The sequence below is a fragment of the Strix uralensis genome, chromosome Z (assembly GCF_047716275.1).
Source record: "Strix uralensis isolate ZFMK-TIS-50842 chromosome Z, bStrUra1, whole genome shotgun sequence".
Lineage (NCBI taxonomy): Eukaryota > Metazoa > Chordata > Aves > Strigiformes > Strigidae > Strix > Strix uralensis.
Genome location: NC_134012.1, coordinates 71,424,622 through 71,444,944, shown reverse-complemented (window position 1 = coordinate 71,444,944; position 20,323 = coordinate 71,424,622). Strand labels below are relative to the sequence as shown.

The window sequence follows — 20,323 nt, the reverse complement described above, 5'->3', positions numbered from 1 at the left end:
CTCATGAACAGCTGTTTTGAATCTTCAATAGTAATCAATTTTAAGAAAAATATGAAAACTTATGAAATCCCTGTAATGTTGAGATCCTTTAAATTCATTTACACTTTCTGTCCATATAAAATACAAGAATGTGTACCATGTAGTGTTAGTTTTACATATGTAAGACGACTGAGTGAGGTACAGGCAAGATGGCTGGATTAGTGGTCAGCTCACTGCAGTTATTGGAAGTGTTTACACTCAAGTCATTGGGAGTTCAGAGATCACAAACACTCATCAACAGTGTACTTCTGAAAAGCATCCACGTGTCTTTACAAATTTGCTTTTACTCTTATTTTTAATTAGTCCATCACCAGCACTAGTTTTATACCATTAAACATAAAAAGGCCTCAGACTGCATTCCTCACTTCATTAATTGATCAATCGCAGAATCTACTTCACAAAATTATACAATACAGAGTATTTAAATTAAAACTGAAATATAAACCAACGATGATGAAACAGAACTGATCTATTTTTATCCTTATGACTGGATCAACAAGTGAGCTGAGGCAGCTAACAAAAATCACTAAATCACCACCGAAGTCAAAATGACACTAACAAAGAGGGGTTTTACCTAGCTGCTCGAAGACAGGATTCTAGTCTTGTTTTATCTGACTTTTCAAGTTATAATAATATAACATGGGTAAATTTACAACCACAGCAACCTAAGTATTTTACCCATTCATTTTTAACCACTCTTCCAGCCCATACTTGCCCTGTAAACAATTACTGTTCAAACATCATGACTTTGTGGTATTTTGCTTGCACAAAATATGAAATAAGCAAGCAGAAGTTGCTCAAGAAAATTCAATCAAACCAAACCCACTGTAACACAATGCTATCCCTGTCTGAAAAAGCTTCATCCTTTCTGTGAGTTTTCGATAAATTAGGTATTTTTAGCAAGAACACTGTGGTTGCAGGCAGTGTTTACTGAGTTTATGAACTAAATTCTTACAGAACAAAAGTGGTCAGAGTGCATTAAGTAATTTTTAAAAAAGTACTTACTGAAGATTGTGATTTGGGCTGTTTGTTGGACCTGTAAACATAAAACAAACAAAAACCGATGGCAAGTTTGGCTCAAGAACAGCAGCATAAAAAAAGTCGATAGTAATCTAAAGGAAACTGTCTCTTTAAGGAAGGTTTGTCTCAAGATTCAGACAAAACCCTCTGCGTTCCTGCACATAATTATATATTGTTATTTTCGAAGCCACAAATAAAAATCACATGAATCTTCTGTCTGCTCAGCAGATTGAGTGGACTTAATTTTTGTTAGAAAATACCTCCCACCATAAAAACACAGGCTGTTAGAAAGACAGTGTGTTATCTTGACACATCACTTACCTCTTAATAAGCCCCACCTGAGACTTACTATCAGAGTTTATGGTATGACAAGGGCATGCTCTTAATCTTTGTCACAGCAGGAACAAGGTCCAATACCGCACACTTAATCAATCACTACAAACTAAACTGTGAAGTTAGCTATTTTCATTATAAAAATAGATGAAATTTTAGGAAAATTTCTCTAGAATTTTTTTCCTTTTTTTTCAGAAGCGAACTAAATAAAAGCTTGCCTTCCAGGTTGGGTGATTAAGTCTCCAAAATGCAACATAAGTACCTTCAGCTGTCAAAGGGCAGAATCTGAGGCCAGGCTTCACGTAGCAGTACAGATGTGATATTTCACAAGGATGGGCCCAGCACTATGAACATCATGTAGAAAACTGATTCTCATTCTTCCCTTCAGTTATTTTACAGACTGAGTTCAGCAGTAGACTGAAAACTCCAGGCAATGAAATGTTAACTTTTTGTACTTTATACTGATACCTCTTTAAAGTTTTTTCTTCACTATATATTTACAGACCTTTCCATCAGTATTTACTTTCTTTTATTACTAGTAAACGAGTATCGAGTTCAACTAAGAAATTCTGCAGTGGGGGAGAGGTCACAGGCAACAGCTTTACTTATTTCCTTTCGTGTTGAGAATCCTTTTTAAAACATCAAATTCATTTCTCATTATGCTATTGTGAAAACTAATACCTAGTCTATAAAAGCAGTCTGAGTAATCATAAAAGCCAGGAACTCACCGAGCCTCACAAACAGCACTCCTGTTGCAGTTATCGTCTTTATTCCATTCGAAGCCACACACTGGTAGTATCCTGTGTCTGTGGTATCCAGATCCTGGATTCTCAGACGTGAACCATAATCTGTTTTTCTGATGATGATTCGTCTTGGCTCCTGAACCACTGGAGCATCGTTTTTTAGCCATCTGACATTCGGAGATGGATTTCCTGCTACCTTACAGTGGAGGATTGCTGTTTGTCCCTGGACTACAGTGATGTTGTTGACTGGTTCCAGAAAGGTCAAGAAGTAACCTAAGAGGGTAAAAGGTCAGAAAAGATCAATCTTCACTCAGGTTGTGATAAAAGACTGCCCAAAAGGCACATTTTTAATAGAGGATCTTGGAAACGGTTTCAGTTTTCTTTCAAGCATATTTCAAAAAAAAATGTAATTCACTGTCCTAGGACACCGTAGCATCTCACTCCAATTCGTCTTTCATGATTGACTTCATGTTTGTCTGCAAGTAGGTATGCAGATTAGAAGGTCAAGCATGAATTAATACCATTACAATCCTAACTCCCTTTGTGGACACCTATTCTGAAACAATAATTACTTTTTCTGGTTAGTTTCTGTGTCTCTTGGGAAACAGTGTTGTAACAGAAAAATACACCCTTATTCCATAAAACAGTATTCCCACTTGTAACCATATTGGAATATCATTAGAATTTTACCACTTAACCTTTTTAGATGGTCACATATTTGTCTTAAAAATAACTAAAACTGAAGAAGTTACTTTTAGATATTAATTTGATTTGCCAGATACCCATCTGACAGGAAAATTTATGATGAGCCTGATTTGGATAGGTTTATCTTCCAATTGAATTTTAAAGATGGTCTCACATCCAGTTTAAAGAAAGGATGTCTGAATTGCAGAAGTAACCTGTGATACAGAAGGCACTTTTAAATTCATATATGCTGCCATTTTTTACATCAAGTCCTAAAATAAATTGGTCAAAGAAAGGTCTGTACGGATATTGATTAATCAAGTTCCATGGGTTTAGTTTTATAAATGGAAACTAAAAGCACTAATTTGTGGTATATTGAAACCAAAGGGCTTGTGAAGAAGCACGTATGCTGTATTGGTGATCTCAAGTGATAAAAAAACCCCACTTGACAATCAAAACTTCTGTAGGTTATTATCTTCAAATTTAATTTGGAGTTAGGAGTCCCGCAACTGACACACATCACACGTCAAAAGCTTGAAAGAATGTAATTCCACAGAAATAATAGTGTGATTGTCAAAACAAGTAAGAAAAGTATCTAGCTGTCATGCCCATATGTTTGTTTTGATAAACTTATACCATCTAGACATACGGCATCAGGAATACTTCATACTACATTACATTTTTATGTCAGCTGGATCCAAATATCAAATAACTTTGACGGATAACCACATGTGCCATTTCACAGAATCATCAAGGTTGGAAAAGACCTTGAAGATCATCCAGTCCAACCATTAACCCCACACTGACAGTTCCCAACTACACCAGATCCCTCAGCGCTACGTCGACCCGACTCTTAAACACCTCCAGGGATGGGGACTCCACCACTGCCCTGGGCAGCCCATTCCAACGCCCAACAACCCGTTCTGTAAAGGAATGCTTCCTAATATCTAGTCTAAACCTTCCCTGGCGCAACTTGAGGCCATTCCCTCTTGTCCTGTCGCTTGTTACTTGGTTAAAAAGACTCATCCCCCGCTCTCTGCAACCTCCTGTCAGGGAGTTGTAGAGGGCGATGAGGTCTCCCCTCAGCCTCCTCTTCTCCAGACTAAACAACCCCAGTTCCCTCAGCCGCTCCTCGTACGACCTGTGCTCCAGACCCTTCACCAGCTTCGTTGCCCTTCTCTGGACACGCTCGAGCAATTCAATGTCCTTTTTGTAGTGAGGGGCCCAAAACTGAACCCAGGAATCGAGGTGCGGCCTCACCAGTGCCGAGTACAGGGGTAAGATCACTTCCCTGTCCCTGCTGGCCACACTATTGCTGATACAATTTCCTATCAGTTAGATTATTCTGCAGTTGTTTAATTAGGAAATAGCATATTACTGTGCAGGAATCTAACACCAGTAATGCAATGGTCAACATTTGCAGTCTAATTGCTGTAATACTTTAAGACAATTGAAGCTCTGCTTTGATTTACGTTTGACATGACCATGAAAATCAGTTCCTCTGTAATGGCTAGATATAGCACTGGACAGGGGAACAGTAGGAACATCAGAATATAATGAATTACCAAAGCCAAATTTTGTTGGAAAACTGGGTTTTCCTGAGTATTACATTGTTGTCTACTGTTGGCCTTTCAAAAGAAATCCTGCTTTAATGAATAACATGAGAATACAACGTAGGCAAGTGTGAATTTAGAATGTCACTAAATAGAAAATGAAGTAAACCCAAAACCAGGAAAATTATTTTGTCATCCTTTTTCCTCATAAATAATAAATTATTCTGAATGTAATTTTACATTAGTTTTCCCTATTGTTAGCCTACAAATCTGCAGTTGACTTTAAAACATTCTGACAGAACACAAAAACCAAAAAATGATTTCTTTTCAAATGCCTGATAAAAAAGGGAGAAAAAGTACATGAATGCTTTCTGCAATGTCATGCCACAACAGTATCACTTGTGGTTTCCGGTTACATTTCGTATCTGCAGAATTAGAATTACTAGGATCACATTCTAGCAGGGAACAGAAAAACAGCAAATTACATTGTTGATACAGGGAACAGAAGCAATTGGTTAAAACTATTACTTAAGTCTATTGCTTAGACATATAAAAGGTCTGGTCTATACTGTTCTTGTGCCATTGGTCAGCTTTTGTGCCATTGGTCAGTTTATAGCTTGCTCGAACACTTACCACTATTTAACTTTTCCTGCTTTAAAATGAGCTGGGTTGAGTCTTCACTTTGGGTTATTCATAGATATTACGTTCAAATACATTTGGATGAAAACATATACTAAATTTACTTATTAGGACCAACAGATGTTATTAACTCAAGATTAAATCCATGTTAGACCTTTCTGTTTTACCAATTAAGCCAGAGTTAGGCTTGGAAGTAATTTGGTCCATAGCTTTTAAGCAATACAAAACATTTCATAAGAATTTATGAATCAGCTCCTATTAATAACTGAAACAAACCTATTACCACCAAAAGCAATGCCGAAGATTTATGGATGAATTCAGACCCAGTGTGATTAGATACATTTTCCCTGAAGTCAGTGTAACTGAATCCATTTCCTGCAGGTCAGAATTTGGCTTTAGTTCGTTATTTCTCCTGCCAATTTTACAGGCATTTTCTGCAGTGTTTTATATTACCCTGTTATTACAAATCAAGTAATAAATATTTTAACCTACTGAACTTTGAAGCACTTGTGTTTTCTTTAAAGTTCTGCAGAGCAGCTTAGGAGCAGTAGGGCAACTCACTGCCTATCCACTGCCTCTATCCATACCCTGAAGCACACACTCTCTGTTTGCTAGTTTCATTTCCTCTTTGAGAAATGATGCTGAAGTCTGGTGTTTATATACTTACTGAATCTGAACTGTATGACAGAGTGGGCAATTTGTTGTGCTGCTCTGTTATTTGGTGTCCACTTTAGATAACCCATAATTGCAAATCTTTCAAACAAAGTGGAAAATTTAACCAACCATGTTCTTAAGAAGGTTTTCCTTATTTAATTTCTGTGGTGATAATCAGCAGTTACTTTTTGTGATGTACGTGAAACCACAAACACTGTGTGGATGCCAGTTTGATGCAGTGGTTAGGGGGAAAAACCAAAATGCTTCCCAGGATAAACTGGGATTTCAACAATGTGCAATGCAAATTTTTTCAAATGTAGTTCTCTTTCTCTCTTAATAAATATTGATTTGGACAGATATGGAGAAAAATGAAATGTGAAGGTGTTAGAACTTGTATTTAATGTGTATCCTGTATTTTGTGTTATGAATCAGACAACTAGAATGGTTTAAAATGAACAGATTTGTTAATCTGTTTTAATACTGACATAACTTTGGAACAAAGAGTAAATACTCTCTGTAAAATATTCTGGGCTTGCTGTGTATAAACAGCATTACTATAATGGCCAGCAATTTTCTGTGTTACACAAATACTATTGTTATATACTATTTTCTACACTCTGGCTTGGTTCCAAGGGTCATTGAAGGAAAATGCTTCCTTTGCCATCAGTGGTCTTTGGCTTGGCTTAAAGTACTTCAAAGGGAAAAGCTATCTGGTGAATATTTCTGCATTTGCTGTAGGCAAAGATGCTCTAAATTAAATTTCTCTTTTATTATGGTTTCTAACATAGTGTACAACCAATACTAATATTTATTTTGCTTGAACAGAGTAAAAACTGTTCTGTCAAGAAGCTATGAGAGAATAATGCAACTTAATCTAGATATTATGTTATACTATCATATTCTATGTACCCTATGAATAAAGTAGCTTAGGGAAATGACTGACATGAACTCTGGCAAAACTCTTTCATATTTTGAAAAGCCTTTGTTAGGTTGCCATATTTTTAAATGGAATAAATTTAATATAAATATATCAAACAGAATCCCACAGCAAATCAAAGTTAAGATGACAGGTTTATTTTGTGTGTTTTGGCAAGAATATAAAAGTAAACTTTTCCAGCATGTGTCAAATCATTGTGAAGATACACACAAGAATAGATACTAAGCTAAAAACATAAAGGGCACATCTACCACCTAGACCTCACATGCATATTATTTTTCTTAGTTTTATTTGTATTATTCTGGCACTAAGATGTCCAAGTTATTTGCTCAAACCATACGCGCTATTCTTGGCATAAACACAATATAAAATAATCACTCTGCTTCTGTTATTTTAAGATCTTAGCTGCAATTTTGAAGTTCATTCTAAAAAAAAATTATATCTCTTTAGTTACTTTAGATCAAGTTAATTCTGGCTTAGCTGTTTCCAGTTTGAGTTTTGGTTTCTATTAATTTTTTTTTTCTTACTGCTCCTTTTACCCAATATGATTTAAAAAATAATTATCCCTTCATAATTTTCAAACCAGCTTCATGATGGCCTCCGTGAATAGCAATTATTAAAAATTTGCAACTCTTCTTATCTCAGAACTTCTAAATCATTTATGAATATTTAAGTCTCATGGGATGGGAAGATATCATCAAACTTATTTTCCAAACGTGGAAACTAAAGCAAGGAGAGTTTAAGTGACTTCCCAAATTCACACCTAGACTAAGTAGTAATATGTATGATACTATAAAGAGTTTCACATCCTCCTGTGTTCCTGAGATAATGAGCATATGAGATAATAATAATTCATTTTTGTGGTACAGTTGATTCCCTTTTCTTTCTGCATTGCATAAGGGAAACAAACACTGAATGTCCCATTTCTGAGAAAATCAAAGGAACATTTCAGTCATAAATTGATAAGATACCTGAAGATAAAACAATCTCTTTAGAACAAGTAGCAATATTTATATATGTTTTATCACTTTTTAGACTACATATTTCTTGAAAAGACATATATGTATTTAAATAACTTTAGATCCAACAGTCAAAAAAGCCTGTAAACCCATCTGTTCAATACTACAGAACACATCGCAACTTACAGCAGTGTTGGCTTCAGATACCCAAAATTTAAAATCAGCTGTTGAAAAAAAAAGCAAATACTTTTCGTCTGCATAACTGCATACAATTTAGACCATCTTTAGATTCATCGTATAAAACTTTACGATGTTTAAAACCACTAAAAGTATGTATATTATGATTTGTTTAAAAAGCAATGTGGGATTTTTTTTTCATCAAACCCTTGCTTTTTCTTTTTTTCTCCCTCCCCACCCTTTTCCACTTTTGTCTTCAAATAACTCTTTGTTCATTTTGTTAGATATAATTAAAAAAATGGTCTCCCTCATCACAACTCTTTCAAATGACAACCTTCTGTGATGGCATTTTCAGACTGATATAATCCTATATCCGATACAAATGATTTTTTGGGAAAATACTTTGAGTAATTAATCTAATGATATTTCCATTAGAAGTAAATTCATGATTTCCTATAATAAGACATAATTTTTCACCTAGGAAGCATACTTTAGTTTATGGAATAGCTGATTATTAACAAGGAATGACTTGAGGAAGACAATGGTGTTGTCAAATTTACTGTGTTATGAATACAGTAATAAGTATAAAGTGTTCACAGAATTGACAGGTAATTATAAAGAATATCAAAGAGCTGCAGAGTGTTCTGGACTTATAAAAGAACTGAACACTATTGTAAGAGAAAACAAACATTAAAGTTGCTGAAATTCAAAGCATTTCTTTTTAGAGGTGTGTATAGCAACACTGCTGTAAGTGTAAGAGTTTAGGGGACATGGACCACACCAGCACACCTTAGCAGGTGGCTGAAGTCCAGTAAAGTGACTATTTCCACAAGTACATCAGGACTCACACTGAGAAACACCATACTAATATGGAGGAGAGATAGAAGTCTAAGACTCATGATTTCTAGCACAGGCCTTTTTCCTAAATACAAAGCAGTCTTCCCAAGTCTTCACCCCTCTGCTTTATTTAACTACAATATGAAGATGAGCCATCTGCAACATATTGGAGCCAGGTTAGGAAATGGAAGGGATGTTGACAGCTCTCCCAAAACACACATGAGCAGCTAAGGAAACTACACTGTTACATACTATCACATAATATTTCCAGATGAACAGATACCTTTACAGCCTAATTTAATCCCATTGTTTGCACCCCATCTTCTATAGTATTTGTGTTCTCAATGTACAAAAATGCAACCAGAAGTATGTACAATAAAATCATTTGCATCACACGCACTTCAAATGTACTTCAGAACAAATTATAGCTGATTTCAGCAGTGAAGCAGAATTAGCACTGAAATACTGGCACAGTGTGCACACTGTCCCCAGCACCAAAACCAGTGGGCTTAAGCTCCCTTACTAGCAGAAGAAAACCTATTTTTGAGCAGTATTTTCTCATACTTGAAGGACTGAAGACTCTACCTAGACCAGGAATCCAATTCTACAAGGTGGAATGGTTTTGTTTTCTTGCTTTCTGAACTCCCAGATGAGACTGTGAAGAGGCAGGTACCACCTGTCCTAGGCTACTGCCCATTTAGGAAGAGATCTTTGGGGGCACAGCAGTGCAGTTAGGATGTGGACTGTTCTTTGGGTCATCAGTAACACAGATAAAAGAGACACCTCTTTTAGAACACATATGAGTGATTCCTGACAGGTTACCTTATGTCAAGCCAAAGCAACCAGGATAGTACAGTCGTAAGTTGGGACTTATCATATAGGTACCTCTTGAATCAGAATAAGTTCCCAGAAAGACTTGTGCAGAAACCACAGTTAAGGTCAGGCGCTTGAAGCATCATGCCTCTCCGAGCAACCCAACTCACTCAATGACTCAGTTACTGCAGGTTGCCCTTACTCGTGTGTTTCTTTAACTATTAAAGTGTGTTGCTCTAACATTCACACCACCAGACATTATTTATGATGCAAGATTTTACTGGCAGCTCATCTATGCATCAAGAGTTTTGCATTTTACCCTTTAATACCTTCCCCAGGCTTATTTTAAGAGTACAAGATTGTGAGCAGTGAGTACCTCTGTGATGATGCACCAACAGTGTTCAGCACCAAAGAAAAACTTGGTTTCAGCTTGTGCCACAACTCTTACATTTATTTGTGATTAACAGATATGTTCTTTTCCTCTTCTGGGCTTCAGAAAGGAAATCTCCCTGTTGGCCTTGTCCTGTCTGACCCCTGCAGCAGTGAGAGAGAGGAAACTTTGCGCCTTCCTCAGCATCACCTCCTTCCCCAGCATCATTGGCAGGAAAAGATGGCCAAGTGCAGGAAGGTGGACAGAGAGCAGCGCAAGACCTGTCAGGCAGCAAGCCTGGGAGTTTCTGGAGAGAAGTATGGAGCTGAAACTGGTTTGCCTCTTTAGCATGGCAAAGAGAGTTTTTAGGAACCAGGAAGAGTTTGTTAGAGTGTTGCAAAACAGGACAACACCAAGAGACGCTTGACTGAAATCAAGAGTGGGGAAAGGATCATCTTTGCAAAGACTCACTGGATTGGGAGGAAATTTGTGTTCAGATCTTCTATTTTTATTCCAAAGCAGACCTAAGTTTTTCTACAGAAAATGTTCACTGTTCTGCTCTGGTTTTCAGCGAAACATTGCTCAGAGGTACTGCTCTTCTGGTGGTTCAGGTGCTCACTTAAAGGAAACAGGGGAAGGTAAGTTCTCCGCAAAGCCCTAGATGAGTCATGGTCCTATCCCATTAGAAGTTTAGCTTCACTTGTAGGAAGAGACTTGCAACTCTTTTTAAGTTCGCATTATTAATAATACCTTGTTTAACCTGGTTACTTTGGAGACAGAACCAATTTTCAAGACTTCTGGAGGATTTATAGAAGAGGGTGACCAGTACACTTAGTACATCTAACGCAGATTTAACTTTGGGCATTATTAAAGCCTATTTACTATTATTTTCAGGCCAGTTTTGGGTCTCTTCTACAATCAGAAAAAAGTAGATGATGTTCAAATCAGCATAACTAAACATTTCTCAAGGTAGGAAAGAAGGTTGATGTGATGGAAGAAGCTAAAAGACTCTTTCTAATGGTCTCAATAGTATGCACAAACTCTGAAGCATCTCTGTGCGATGATTTTTTTGAAACAAAAACTGCTATCCATGATACAGAAACACATGGGTTAACATTCCAACCAAAGAAACAAAAAATTTCAAGGATTTTTGCTTATTTGGAGAATTTTGTAGCCACAAAAATAAAAGGGGAGCAAAATGAGGCCATTTCCAGACCAGGCATGCTGGAAACTAACAACTGATTCTATACGAATGAGTCATGTAAGAACAAGGGTCTCTTTTTCTGAAGGAAATACAAAATCCTTATGATGTAGAAATGTTTCAAATGTGATTAATTACTTCCTTAGACAGGTATTGCCTATGGCCCTGCAAAAAAAGGAAATAACTGCAACTCCTTTCTCAGCAAGAATTTAACCAAGTAATGTCACATGAAAAAACATTTTCTTTTATGTCTGTACCCTTAAAAGCTCAGACATAACAAAAGCGTAAAGTGAGACCAACTTGCCAAGTAAACAAGCCTGTCAGATGCAGTTAAAGATTAAACATGAACCCTTTCCCATCAAAAGTATTGGATATGTGAGTGTGGAGTGTATAAAACAGATGTAGCATACAGTGCTGCTGACAGAAATGACTGTTAATGAAATTTATTCCCATAGTGGAGGACAAAGTTTAATCCTCTAAAATAATTTTGGAGCTTCAGGAAGTGAAAAGGGTTGAGGAGTACGCCAAACCTTCCTCCCAAATGGGAGGGGGACAGTCCCACACTGAAGATCGGTAGGAAGGTGGTTAGAGATATGTGAACATAAACACATCTTCTTTTCATTCAATTAAGTGTAGAAATTAATGGAAGATTCTGAAAAAAAGCTTCTAATAAGTGTAGTTAAGGTAAAAAATCTAATCACTGTTCAGGTGAAGCACAATACGGATTGCATGACATTGGATATCTATGAGAACAGAGACTATACTCCAAGGTACTCTCAAAACTTATGTTCCTCTGAAAGGGAAGCTCCAAGAAGAACATCTGACCAGCACCTCAAAACTTCGTAAGCTTCAACATGTGCTCATCTTGCTGAGAATGTTAATGACAAGGCAGAAGGCAGGTTGAGCTCTTCACACTAACAAGATTGTCTGACATTTTTTCTAAGCATAAGGGTTGACTTTACTACACCAGTGTATCCATACAAAGAAAAAAATCTGTACTACAAGTGACAAAAGCATGTTTCTTCAGGTAGAACACTTCCTGCTTTAGGAAGCTGCACCAAATTGTAATTGGAATTTGCACAATTTGCAGTAACTATGTGCATTTTCAGATCCCAGAATAGCATTTGGATCTATAGTTTAAGTGACAAAGTAGCACAAAAATTAATGCTAACTAACAAGGTACTAGAAATTCTGCCATTACAGTCTACTTTAAAAAAAAATCACTAACGCTCAGAGCTACTTAAAAAGTAAGCATTCTTATGTTGCCATGGGCTCAAATGTAATTATCCCAAATCAAAGATATTTAAGGGTACCAATACTTAAGATTTACCTATAGATGCCAAGTGTGACACTGTACAAAATTAAATAATTTTCATGGCACAAACATGACAGAAAGACGCTAGGAAGGTAATAATAGCCCTCTGTGTTGGGGTCAAACATCGAATCGCTCAGTGTGGGGGGACTGAACATGCTTAAAAATTAATTTTTATGGACTCCTGTAACCTTGCTATCCCTGCTTAGAATCAGAAGTATTAAGACACACAAGGCTGCCTTTCTTACAGACTTGTATGTACAGGTAAATCAAGTGAACATGTAATAACATGATTTTGCTGGTCCTTTCTAAAGTATGCTTATATTTGGGCAGAGCAAAAAAAATGTAACTACAATTATTTTTACCTTTAGGTGTTGGAATTGGTCTCTCAAGTCCATCTATGTGACCTAAGGGGTCATTTGAATCTGGAATTTCCATTTCACCTAGGAAGAAAAAAAGATTTTGTTAAGTTGAGGTTCTGAGTTAATCTTTCTCTTAAACAGCATTACAACAGTATGTTCAGCAAACTCATTCAGTACAGATCCTGGTTCCAGAGTAGCACACAGGAAATACCTACTAACAAAGTCAGGATTTATCCACTGCAGATTAGAAAACTTTACAATAATTTACCTTGTGGGTTTAGTGTTGTGGTTGGCAAACACGGGCAGCATTAGAAACTGCTTTCCAATTCCTAATAGAATAAAATTCACAGTTTTACAAAGAATGCAAACATTTCCTGAAAGCAGGGTTGGCTCAGCAAATGAAGCAGTACCTGAGCTTTATTAACAATCTCAGTTACAAAGTGGCATAAATCTGCTTTTGAATTTACACTATATTAAATTAGATTCTATTTCCAGAGGTCAGATTCATCATCTCTGATGACTTTCTTATCCTATTCTCAGCCATGTCCCTAGAAATGAAAATATCTCCCAGAAATGAAAATATAATAGCCATTAGCTAAGTATTCCATAGGGTGATGAAACGGATGGACATCCTTCTATGTGCCCTCCTTGTTTGTGTCTAACATCTATCAGAACAAGCTAAAACCAATGTTTAGCCAGCAGTTGTTGCAGACAGCAGACAATACGTCCATGTCCCCTTGGCTTTTGCAGGTGTTACAAAACCCTGACCATTATAAAACAGGGGTTCACCTGTCTGCTCTCCCTTCTGAAAGTATGGTGCTGTAAGGAACAGAGCTGAACTTATAAATCAGATAAAACTATAGGGGTGTTTTTACTAAAACAAATTCTCAAATGACATCCCCTATATTTTTGTATTTCCTAATTTACATTCAGTTATCCAAATTCCTTATCACCTTGGCATGTCACCAAGACAGCATGCAAATCTAAGGTCATCAGGATCTGAAGTGAAGGATCTGGTTTTTGTTGTAGATTTGTTGGGGATGTACATGGTAATGTTCTGGGTAAAATAAAACTAGGGAAAAGGCTCCCCCTCTTCCTTTTTTCCCCATGCCCCTTCCTTCAGACTAAACCCTACAACACCACTCTGACTACAAATCACAGTGATGAAACAAGTAATTCCATCCCTATCTTCTACCACATTACGAAAAAAAAAAATCGAGACTGTCATTAATTTTTATTTTTACTTCATGCTTTTACGCATTATTTGAGAACAAAAGATTTAGCTAACCTGCCTTTAAGTTTACCAAGTGAAACACAGAAATCAGAGACATCCTCAACCTCAGGCTGCTTATGAAAGTATTTATTTTGACACAGTACTGCCACCTTGTCATTAATTCACCTCTCCCTTCATCTCCCACTGCTTGATTCCTAGCCTGGCAGTACTGCTGACTCCACTTGAGCTGTGTGCTCATTCCCAGACACACCAATTAGAGCGATGGTGAAGACAGTGCTGTATCCCTGGTAAGACACTCTCTCTCTAATTTTAACAGCTAAGCCTTGGGCTTACATCATCTTCTGCCACTCCCAGCACTGGTCAAAGGAATGATAGATAGTCATCACCTGCAGACTGGAGGGAGAAATTGAAACTGGTGGCCAAGGTGGTGGCGGCATCTTAATCTGCCATCGTAAATCCTGCCCTGGTGTGTCTTCACACCCCTGAGGGCATGGTGCAGACTCAGTGCCTGACTTTTTACTGTACAGAAGTTCTGTTGATTTGTTTGATTCTGTGTGAACTGATGAGCGCATGATAGGGATATTTCCATCAAATTTCAGCTGAGATACATCATGTGTCATTTTTACCAAGGCGAAGCAAGGCAAGTTCACCTCTGTTCCCTTGCTTCTGCTTGACCTCCTCTATGTCGCACAAGGAGTTTAAAAAAGGACAGCAACATTTACTGTCCACAAAGAAGATAAATCCAAGGTGAGACATCGGAGTAAAAAGAAGTTCTTTTAGTCCACAAGCACCTGCACTTGGCTTGTTCTGGTGACCATGATCCACCAGTATTCATATGATGAAACATTATCTGTAGAAGCCCATTCTTAGGGACACTTGGTTGCTTAACACTCAGACCGCCAGACTCCAAACTGCCCAAGATCTGAGTAGCACATCTGGTTTAATACCACATGTTCAACTTTAAAATAGTTGCTTCCATTTCTTCAGTCATTTAGTGGGATTCACAATAGGAAAAAGAATTGAAAGCTCAGAAAAATGAGCACAGAAATGTCGTCTTCTCTCTTCCCTCCTTCCCAGACCCATATCTCTTAATTTTTTTAAGCTTTTCAAAACAAAGATGGAAAGAAACAAAAGCATTTGCTGATTTGAAAATGTTTCAATAATAGTTTTGTGTGATTCATTCTTGTGCTTGGTATGTTTATGTCTGGAAAAAACATTAATCTCCAGATGTGCTTTACCAGAGAACAATTACAAACCACAGATACCACCTATCAGCAAAGTCTCCACAACTAAGTAAAGCTAAAATTGAAAATCCTTTGTGGATTTTGTAAATTATAAATACAAAACAGATCTGTCACTTAAACTTGCTTTTATGAAAGAAACATATATTTTCTGTAATCTGCAAAATTCCACTTCGACCACATTTATTATGAATTCTAGCTTTAACCCTGAAGTTTCTGTACCACAACTTAAAACAACAAAAAGTTATTATCAATATGAAAAATTAAGTTTTTTACACCATAAACACTTCTGGATCAGATGACCAACATGTCACTACAACCAAATAAAACCTCTTCCTCCAGTTAAACAGAATTAAAAATTGTGCAAGTCAAGAACTTCAAGGAAAAAGCTGTGTATTCCTGTTGAATATTATTCTCAGTGCTTTCTGATTTTGCATGAATAACTTAGTATATTTTTCCTGATATGAGTAAAACCATGGTGTTTTCCTCAACAGAAAATTATTCTTGTTGACATTTCTTCTTCAATTCCCCTCAATGTAGCACAGGTGCACTCCTGATCATGTGTCATCACCAACTCTCTGCAGTCTTACTTGTTTGAAGATGCCTACACAACTGTGCTCCTGTCCACATCTGATTTTTAACTTATGTCCCTTTTCCCACTTTGTTTATTCAGTATTTCAGTAAGGATATCCCATTTTGCTCTTCTTCTTCCTACTTTCTGTATCTTTTCCTGGCAGCATTTTTATATGTTTTTGCACTGCTTAAAGGGGAGAAAAATCCACAAAGTAATTTTAGGTGTCCAACTTTCAGTGTCAGTCTTGATCAGTAAGCAGCTACTGCTAGAAAAGAGACATTCATTAAACTGATTTTAGATGCAACAAAGATATTAGTCACATTTTTTTTCATATCTATTACAAATACAGCATTCTCACACAACGCTAAGAAAAAAGGTAGACTTGCAAAACACAAAACTGGCAGAACAACAGCAACCCACAAAATAGTTGTTATTAAAAACTGGTAACAAGATAAATGCTCAATATCTGAAGCTTACATGTGATATTATCAACTCACACTTGCAAGAAGTATGCCAGTCAGTATGCTACTACATAAATAGGTAGCTAACTGAAGACAAATCAACCACCATGTTATCTGGAAAGTGTCTCAAGGAACATACCCACATTGGAGGAACCCCCACAGCAGGCTGGACAACTGTGCAAGTATGTACAGAAAACAGCTGCACAGGCTTCTACAGTCCAAGCCTGAAAGAGTTCCTGGCAGAGGGCTCTGGGTGGCCCAGATGTTCCTGGAATGGAGAAGACAAAAAAGAAATGGCTAAAGGGTCTATAGGTTGTTAAACTCTCCTATTCAAGGTTACTGAAGAAAGTGAAGCAGACGGGGAATGGGAGTAATGACAGACCTGACTGAGAATAATGGAGACAAACAGAAAGAGATGCACATGGGGGAAGCTATTGTTAATACAAGATTTGCTCAGAACTGACCGTGACTACTGAGGACCAAGATCTTGGGCTCAGAATAGTTAGTCCCATCAAAATTGAGCTCAGTTCTCAGAAGCAGTAAGAAAAGCAAATCCAGCCACTACTGGGTATTTCTAGGAAATAAATAAAGAGTAAAACTGAAAGCATCGTTATTTTGCTGTGTAAATCTATGGCTTGCTCTGATACACTGCACACTGTTGTGGTCCTCTCATCTCAAAAAGGGTACAGAAAAGTTGGAAGAGTTTCAGAGAAGAGCAGTGAGGATAATTAAAGTCATAAACCAGGTTTTGTAGAGCTTCTAGCATTTGTCATTCTGGGAAGGAGATGGCTGAGGTCAATGACAGTAAAGGTCTATGGAGTCATGAAAATCTTAGAGAGGATGGACCAATCTCTCGGTAAAAGAAATGGCAGTATAAGGGAAAAACAGCAAAATGCAATTTCAATACAAAGCTAAAACACAGTGAAGTTTTCTCAAACAAGACGGACTTAGGCTGTGGGCAGAGTTCATATGGGCTACAGGTGAGACTGGTCAAGTTCACGGAGAAAAATCCATTCAGACCTAATTCATACAAATCCTATGTGGGCAAGGAAGTCTGTGAGGTCAAAAACCCACCCCTCGATAACAAGCTCGGTGGGCTAACAAGTTAGCGTGGGCGGAACCAGCACCACCCACCGTTGATCAGGTGATAAGAACCCTGTGGGAGGGCAGGAATGGCCCACCGAGCTCAGGGTGGTCAGACAGTACTTGACTGTGAGTGCCCTGAGGCAGCTTGTAGGGCAGGGCTGAGTCTCTCCCACTGAACAAGGTATGTTCAATCCCTGCAAGCCATTGACCAGTGACAGAGAGAGGGGAGGGAAGGAACAGCACTGCAGGGATGTGAGAGCACAGCGTGTGGGAAACAGCACCCAGGGATTGGTTCCCTCCCAGCCAGAGAGAAGACCATGGTCACAACATAGTCAAGAGGCAGAGTGATGAGGAATGTGGGAACCCAGAGGTCCTGCACAAACAGGCGGCTGTGCAAGTCTCTGCCTGCTGAGAGTGCCTGAGCCTGGCACTTGAACCGGAGGGAGTCAGAGACACCGTTTCTGTGCGGTGTGATCAAGTAAAGGATCTGCTCAGGCAGGTGGCTGAACTGAGGGAGGAGGTAGAAAGGTTGAGAACGATCAAAGAGTGTGAAAATGAGATTGACTGGTGGAGCCACACTCTGAGACAAAGGCAGCAGGTAGAGGCTCTACAAGAAATACATGACTCCCTCCCCTCCTCTCACCAGGCAGAAGGAGGGCATGTGGGGGACAGGGGGGAATGCAGTCAGGTCCTTCCTTGGAAAGGCAAGAGAAAACCTTCTTGGCCCCTCTCACCTTCCCAGTTGTTATCGTACAACAGGTATGAGGCTTTGGAACTAGACGGCCAGCTGAATGAAGATGGACATGAGGACCCATCTGGTGAGTCATCCACCGCTTGTCCCTCAGCCCCACAACTTGAGACTTCTTCAATTAAGAAGGAAAGGAGGGTAATCGTAGTAGGTGACTCTGTTCTGAGGGTTACGGAGGGGCCCATATGTCAACCAGACCCATACCACAGAGAGGCCTGCTGCCTCCCTGGGGCTTGGGTTAGAGACATTAAAAGGAGGGTTACTGCTCTGGTGCAGCCCTTTGATTACTACCCCTTGTTGGTTATCCCGGCGGGTGACGATGAGGTGGTAGAGAGAAGTCTTAAGTCACTCAAAAAGGACTTCAAGGCACCGGGGTGGCTAATTGAAGGCTCAGGAGCTCAGGTCGTGTTTTCATCAATCCCTCAAGTGAAAGGGAAAACCACTGAGAGAGGGTGGAAAACATATCTGATTAACACGTGGCTCAGAGAATGGTGTCACCGTCGGAATTTTGGGTTCTTTGATCATGGCAAGGTTTGTAAGGCACCTGGTCTGCTGGTGACAAATGAGACAGGTGGGATGCAGCTGTCCCACTGGGGGAAAAGGATTCTGGGACAGGAGTTAGCAGGGCTTATTGACAGGGCTTTAAACTAGATATGAGGGGGGACAGGGAGATAACTGGGCCTGTTAGGAACAAGCTCAAGGGAAGCATGCCAAAACTTGACGGATGGTGGACTGGTGAGGGCTCTCCCTCTGCCGCTTCATTTGAGAGAAGGGAAAGATGTTTAGGAACCGTGGAAGCACCTGAGAAGGGTCTGGTAGGGAATGGGACCCACACTCACAAAAAGGTGTTGGATTCATTAGCTCATCTCAAGTGCATCTATACCAATGCATGCAGTATGAGCAACAAACAGGGGGAGCTTGAAGCCATGATGCAGCACGAGAACTGTGACATAGTAGCTATAACAGAAATGTGGTGGGATGCCTCACACTACTGGAGTGCTGCAATCGATGGCTACAAGCTCTTCAGGAGGGATAGACAGGGAAGGAGAGGTGGTGGAGTGGCGCTGTATGTTAGAGAACGCAGAAATCAAGTATAGTGATAACGGGGTTGAGAGTGTTTGGATTAGGTTAAGGGCCAATAAAGCAGATCTTGCTGTGGGAGGCTGCTATAGACCTCCCAACCAAAGCAGTGAGGTGGATGAAGCTTTCTATAAACAGCTGGGAGAAATCTCGCGGTCACTTGCCGTTGTTCTTGTGGGGGACTTTAACCTCCCAGGTATCTGCTGGGATCACAACACAGCACAGAGGGAACAATCCAGGAGGTTCCTGGAATGTGTGGAGGATAACTTCCTCACACAGCTGGTGAGTGAGCCGACCAGGGAAGATGCCCTTCTGGACCTGCTCCTTGTGAACAGGGAAGAGCTTATGGGGGAAGTAAAGGTTGGAGGCCGTCTAGGGTGCAGTGATCATGAGATGATTGAGTTTTCGATCCTTGGAGAAACAAAGAGAGGGATTAGTAAAACTGCCACCATAGACTTTCAGAGGGCAAACTCTGAGCTGTTCAAAAGACTGATTAACAAAATCCCTTGGGAGGCTGCCTCGAAGGATGTGGGAGTCCAGGAAGGCTGGACATACTTCAAGAGAGAAGTCTTAAAGGCACAGGAGCAGGCTGTTCCCGTGTGCCGAAAAACAAGCAGGAGGGGAAGGAGTCCGGCCTGGCTAAACAGGGACCTTGGGCTGGATCTCAAGAAGAAAAGGAGAATCTATGACCTTTGGAAGAGGGGCCAGGTCTCTCATGAAGACTATAAAGATGTAGTGAAGTTATTCAGGGAGAACATTAGGAGGGCCAAAGCACAGCTAGAGCTCAACTTGTCTAGAGCTCTTAGGGATAATAAAAAATGTTTCTACAAATTCATTAACAGCAAAAGGAGGATTAGGGAAAATCTCCCTCCTTTATTGGATGCAGAAGGAAATGTGGTAACTAAGGATGAGGAAAAGGCTGAGGTGCTCAACGCCTACTTTGCCTCAGTCTTTAGCAGTGGAACTGGCTGTTCCCTGGACACCCAGCCTCATGAGTTGGGAGATGGGGAGGGAAAGAAGAATGAGGTCAGCACAGTTGAAGAGGAGGTGGTCAGAGACCTGCTACACCACTTGGATGCGCCATCTGTGGGACCAGATGGGTTACACCCAAGGGTGCTGAAAGAGTTGGCAGATGTGCTCACCAAGCCGCTTTCCATGATTTACCTGAAGTCATGGCTAACTGGGGAGGTCCCATTGGACTGGAGGGTGGCAAATGTGACACCCATCTACAAGAGAGGCAGAAAGGAGGATCCAGGAAACTATAGA

The 20,323-nt window shown here is 39.3% G+C and overlaps 1 protein-coding gene across 1 annotated transcript in view; it reads right to left on the bottom strand.

Moving 5' to 3' along the window:
- The window catches only part of ROR2 (receptor tyrosine kinase like orphan receptor 2), a 167,477-nt gene that overhangs the window by 34,209 nt on the left and 112,945 nt on the right, over positions 1-20,323 (bottom strand). Inside the window, exons 2-4 of the mRNA XM_074856597.1 lie at positions 12,637-12,714; positions 2,121-2,408; positions 1,045-1,075 (exon numbers count right to left, since the gene is read on the bottom strand). Coding sequence (XP_074712698.1) covers positions 1,045-1,075; positions 2,121-2,408; positions 12,637-12,714 — 397 coding nt within the window. The remainder of the gene's footprint in view (positions 1-1,044; positions 1,076-2,120; positions 2,409-12,636; positions 12,715-20,323) is intronic.